This window comes from Xiphophorus maculatus, unplaced genomic scaffold (genome assembly GCF_002775205.1).
Source record: "Xiphophorus maculatus strain JP 163 A unplaced genomic scaffold, X_maculatus-5.0-male Unplaced_Scaffold_BN000161F, whole genome shotgun sequence".
In the NCBI taxonomy this organism is placed as follows: Eukaryota; Metazoa; Chordata; class Actinopteri; order Cyprinodontiformes; family Poeciliidae; genus Xiphophorus; species Xiphophorus maculatus.
The window spans coordinates 104,027-110,150 of NW_019369761.1; the positions used below are offsets into that span (position 1 = coordinate 104,027).

Here is a 6,124-nt window from a genome sequence, read left to right on the forward strand (position 1 = left end):
AACCAAACAGACCATGCGCCATTTTCTTTGTCTTCTTCTTCTTCTTCTTCTTCTTTTGGATTTTATGACTGTCGTTCATTCATGTCATTGCATTACCGCCACCTTGTGGATCTTACGATCATCACATCTAAAGATTTCTCATACAGTGCCAGTTCTCTTTGAAAGACGTAAAATCTTTTCTACCACTTTATCTAAATAAAACAAATACAATATTAGTATTCCAGTTTTCCACAAATCCAAAGTTAATATTGTCTTCTCATTCGTATCTCCTACATCCCGCAACATGTTTCACAGTTTCTTCCCTCCACCAGATCAGAACCTTTCCTATAGTTTCCGTATATCCACAATGATCGCTGCTGCTTTGTTCGGAGTTACCGCTGGTTCCGCCCATCCTGTGGCTTATTGAGAGCCGATCAGCACCGGCTTGTTCATTTAATTGTGCGGTGCTGGTGGTCGAGTGTAAATGACTTTTAACGGTTTTATCTATTTGAATTTTCTACCGGTATTTTAATAATACTGTAGTTTCTTTCTTCTGCACTAGATGGGTTAAATGCTATTACTCTCTTTAATACTGAAATTATTCAATATATGACCTTATATTTTACCTTTGCAAGCATTACTATGCCATATTTAAAGTTTTAAGGAGGGATGTTGGATGTAATTTTAAGTTATTCAGTTTAGCTGACAGGTTTGCACTGTTTAACTTTTTCCTGCTGCTTCTATTCATTTCATTTCAGCAAGTGTTCTGCAGTTGAACTCAAATGTTTCTACAATTTTCAGCAGTCACATTCAGCACTAACACGACATTTTCACAGGAAAGGCAAATGTTCTACTTACTTTCTAAGACACTAATAATATATCTATGTGTGGAGGTTAAATTAGTTCCAGCATTAGAAACATGGTGATCTATAATAGAAAACAGCTGCAGCAGAAAAGAGAAAAATATAACTAAGACAACAGAAACACTAAATTACTGAAGACAATAATAATCAACCATACTTTCTAAAATCAAGAACCATCAATGTATGAAAATTAATTTATAATGAATTTTAAAAGTAATTATTTTTTATTTATTCATTAAGCTATTACATAGGTGGAGTTGAACTGGTTAATATAATTTTACAAATAACAGCATCAGTTACAATGTCATTTTGTTTTAAAGAGAAACTTATCATCTTATAAGTTTTAAATCTAAGCTTAGATCACTTTTAGACCATATACAGTACAGACCAAAAGTTTGGACACACCTTTTAATTCAATGAGTTTCCTTTATTTTCATGACTATTGACATTGTAGAATCACACTGAAGGCATCAAAACTATGAATAACACATGTGGAAATATGCACTAAACAAAAAAGTGTAAAACAACTGAAAATACCCCTTATATTCTTCTTTCTTCAAAGTAGCAACCTTTTGCTGTGATTACTGCTTTGCACACACTCTGCATTTTCTTGATGAGCTTCAAGAGGTAGTCACCTGAAATGGTTTTCACTTCATAGGTGACCCCTGTCAGGTTAATAAGTAGGATTTCTTGCCTTATAAATAGTGTTGAGGAAAAATGTTTATTTTTGGTGCTTAATACAGTTAATCTTACGGCATGTGTAAAAGGTATATTCAACAGTCATATTTTGAACAAATTTCTTTATTTTGAACAGGTTTGTGTTGAGCATTCGGGATTGGGCCAGATGAGCAGGCATTCAGACAGGCAGGGGCCTCCCCGCTGTGCGGCCAGACCACACGAAGCCATAAAATTAGCATTTCCTGCAGGGCAGAAGCACTGGAGCTTGGGGGAACAGACTTTAGATTTCACAGGTATCTATGAGATTTATCTCAGGTTTTTTCTGTGCCCGGGATGGCCGTGGGACCACAGGGGGTCAGGACGCAGCGGTTCGCCCTTTTGTTTTACCAGAGACCAGATGGCCTTTTGATCTTTGCCGTAAATTAGGGGGAGTTCCTAAGTTTCTCTGAGTGTCTAAGGGAGTTTCCAGTTGGTCAACTAGATGAACGCCTTGAGTGCATATATTAAACAGAAAAAACACCCCCTTAGTATAAGATTTCGTGTCAGCACTAAAAATTCAGAGAGTTGCCACTATTTTTGCTTTTTTCCATCGGCTCTCTCCAAAGACGCGTCTTTGCTTTTTGTTCGTCTTTGTTTTGTTGGTCTGTCTTGTCTGTCTTTGTCTGTATAAGGTAAATAATGCATATCTCTGTACCTCTGCAGCTTGGTTGATTGATTCATGCGTTGCTTTGTATGGGATTAAACTCTGTGATCTGTGACGTCAACGCGTAGTGCTGTTGTTTCCTTGTTGTTGTTTCACTCTGGCTGCACGCCGCCCGCTGAGACGACCCGGGAGTTTAAGGAAGAGAGAGCCAAACGTTTTTTCCAAAGTTAATTTTAAATTATTCTTCCTTTAATAATAGTCATGAAAATAAAGAAAATCCATTGAATTAGAAGGTGTGTCCAAACTTTTGGTCTGTACTGTAGATTAGTGTAAAGACTCATGTCTAAACGAGTTATATGTAGCATCAATGCTAAAATCAGGCATACTGTGGGCTTGCAATTGGATGTATCTTCTCTTCAGACTAGAAAAGGTCAGTAGGGATTGAAGAATGTGTAGAATGGAACAATTATGATTAGCAAAAACTTTTCTAAAATTTTTCAAATTTCCAGCCTGTTAACTGTCCAATATACATGTTTTCACAAAAGCCCTCCATCAGATTCCTTCCTATTAAATATACATGGGTAGCGCAACTTAAGGTACTTGATTCATTTGTTAGCATATCCTCGCTGTTGAAATTAAAGTAAATACAACTATAGGACATAGTAAGAATGAAAATGTATCAGAGGAGAAAACAACTTTTTTTTAACTTATTCTTAAATTGAACACATACAAACTGCTACAGCTTACTCTTAAAAACATTATTATTTTTGCTTACTTAGAGTTGTCTTATTCCGGGAATGATTTGTACCACTCTATTAAACTATTAGGGAGTAAAGTAGCCTGGGGCCTTTTTGAGTATCTAGTATCACTGTTAACTAATAGATTTATGTATTAAAAGCATTTGTGTTTATATAGAAATATAGTCCTAAACTAGTTTCAAAATGAGAAATGTCATGGTAAATGAATCTGCTGAAACCACCTGTTAAACTGTAGAAAACCTTTATGGTGAGATCCGCAATATTTTATGTCTATACAAATATAGTTACATTTATGTCTAATCACTGTGTCGGCAGGCATCTATCACACACTGCACCCGACCCCTTTTGCCCCTCTCACAGGTGATGGGCCCATGGGAGGGGGGACCCATGTCTCCTCTTTGGGCTGAGCCGGGCCGGGCTCCATGGATAAAAGCCCAGTCACCAGGCACTCGCCATTGTACCCCCCCTCCAGGCCTGGCTCCAGAGTGGGGCACCGGTGACCCACATCCGGGCGAGGGAACACTAAGTTCAAAGTTTTCTTCCATCATAGAGTTCTTCAGGTTGTTACTGTTGTAACTTCCAAAAGGGAAAAGGTAACAGGGATGAAAGACTGTGTCCTGTATGGCTAGGGTCTGGCTGTAAGTACATCCTTGAATGTAAACTAAACATGTTCTTATTTCACCAATGCAAAAAACGCGTGAGCTCCATCAGTGCCACTCGCTCGCCACCGTCAACGCTCTCACACAGTTCCCACACCTGTCCGTTATACACTCATGTGTTCAGCAGTGCTTCCTGATGATGCACAAAAAATCTGGTGCAAATCGGTTCATGTAAAAAGGAGATACAACTGTTGAAATAACCTAGGGGGCGCAGTGGAGTGAAATGACAATTTAATGCCATTGGGTTCTTAAGAGGTTAACCAAGGTCAATCATAACAAGTTTAGTGCAAATACAATGATGCATGTATGATTTTGCGATAAAGGTGCAAACAGCGATGGATTAGTATTCATCATTCAGCCACATCCACATGCTGCTGCCAGCCAGTGTTGAGAGAAGGATTTACCATCATGTTGTTCTACTTCATTAAACACAGGTTGAAATCTGCATGAACCGTCGAGTAAAGGGAAGAAAAAGAGTGGGAAAACACTGACTTCCTGTTGAAAGGGGTAGGGGTGATGTCACTAATTGGCCATGTGAATGTGATGAGCCCTGGTCTGTGATGATACAAATGAAGTTTGATGCACCTGGGAGTTTATGTGGGGATGTTATTCCACCTTGATATTAGATTACGTCAGATTATGAAGACATAGGATTGTCAGGGATCCAAACAGGATCATTCATGCCAAGTTTGGTGCCAATTGACCTTTTTAAGTGAAAGTCATAACGTTTTGTTTGGGTTGGCGAGTACGCCAAATTCGCTAATCTACCACGCAACCTGAACATATACAAAAGGTGAATTTTTTTGATAACTTTTAAAGCCCCACTCATTACCTGTATCCTGGCCAAGAATGAAGCCAATAGGTCGAAATCCATAGGAGGAGTTTGTTAAAGTTTGACTTGAATAAAAGTGAAAAATGGCCAAAATTTGCCCCTTGACCCAAAATGGCTGCCTCTCCGTGTAGTTTAGGAGGTACCTCTAAGAGACGTTTTCTGCTATTGTCTCTGCGTGGTTCTCCAGCTGCATAGTAGCACAGAGGAAGCCTCTCCAGAGAATCATAAAATCTGCCCAGAGGACTATCGACTACTCTCTGCCTTCTCTCGAGGAACTCCACCCTAACACAAACAGACTGAAGATCAGTTTATACCCAGTAGCCATAAGGGCATTAAATGCCACCTAGTACAATTTATCACCCAATTTTGTTATAATCCATGTCATTTTATTGAATGGTGTATATAACAACAATACAGTTTGTCATTATTGTTGCTACAGAATATGCCAGAAAAAAAACAAAGCATCTCTCAAGGAAATTGCTTCACATCTCTACGTATCCTAATGTCAAGATGTTTTATAGACATGAAATCTCTCCAGTCTTTAATTCTAGTTTTTAACCAAATCAATTTAATAGTGAACCTCAACATAGGACACACATGTAAAACACTGCTACGGCTTGTCGCCTCTGTGAGTCCTCATGTGAATAGATAAATTCTGTTTTCCACTAAAACCTTTTCCACAGTTCACACATGAAAACGGCTTTTCACCAGTGTGAATCACCATGTGCTGAGTTAACTGCTGTTTTTGAATAAAACTTTTTCCACAGTTCCCACATGAAAACGGCTTTTCACCAGTGTGAATCACCATGTGCCGAGTTAAATGATGTTTTCGAATAAAACTTTTTCTACAGTTCCCACATGAAAACGGCTTTTCACCAGTATGAATCATCATGTGCCGAGTTAACTGCTGTTTTTGAATAAAACTTTTTCCACAGTTCCCACATGAAAATGGCTTTTCACCAGTGTGAATCATCATGTGCCGAGTTAACTGCTGTTTTCCACTAAAACCTTTTCCACAGTTCCCACATAAAAATGGCTTTTCACCAGTGTGAATCATCATGTGCCGAGATAAATCCTGTTTTCGAATAAAACTTTTTCCACAGTACCTACATGAAAACGACTTTTCACCAGTGTGAATCACCATGTGCTGAGTTAACTGCTGTTTTCGAATAAAACTTTTCCCACAGTTCACACATGTAAACGGCTTTTCACCAGTGTGAATCACCATGTGCTGAGTTAACTGCTGTTTTCGAATAAAACTTTTCCCACAGTTCACACATGTAAACGGCTTTTCACCCGTATGAGTTCTCATGTGAGCATCAAAAACAGTTTTGAAAGCCAAACGCTTTTTACAGTCACATGAGAAAGGTTTTCTTCTTTCCTGATTTTGGTTCTCAGCTTCAGCAGTTTCCTGGAAGATGTCTTGGTTCCTGTTTGGTTCTGATTCAGTGTGGTCTGTTTGCTCATCAACAGGAACCACCATGCAGGCATCAGTCTCCTGTTTTAATTCAATCTGTTCTTCACCCTGACTGCAGTAAACTTCTTTCTCTTCCACTTTTATCTGCTGGTGTTTTAGATCCTCCTGCTCTTCTTTTATCTGATGATCTTCTGGCTCTTCCTGTTCTTGTTTCACCTGCACAGGTTCTAACTCCTCCTGGTCCAGAGTGGATCTCCTCTCCAGGTAATAAATATTACATTGCAGGCAATCTGGA

The 6,124-nt window shown here is 38.8% G+C and overlaps 1 protein-coding gene across 1 annotated transcript; it reads right to left on the reverse strand.

The window, feature by feature from the left end:
* Window positions 1–3,759: 3,759 nt before the first annotated feature.
* On the reverse strand, window positions 3,760–5,840 carry LOC111607842 (gastrula zinc finger protein XlCGF57.1-like). Its single transcript, XM_023330051.1, has one exon. It carries the CDS (start codon window positions 5,722–5,724, stop codon window positions 5,023–5,025), a length of 702 nt encoding a protein of 233 aa, XP_023185819.1. The 5' UTR covers window positions 5,725–5,840; the 3' UTR covers window positions 3,760–5,022.
* Window positions 5,841–6,124: the final 284 nt, after the last annotated feature.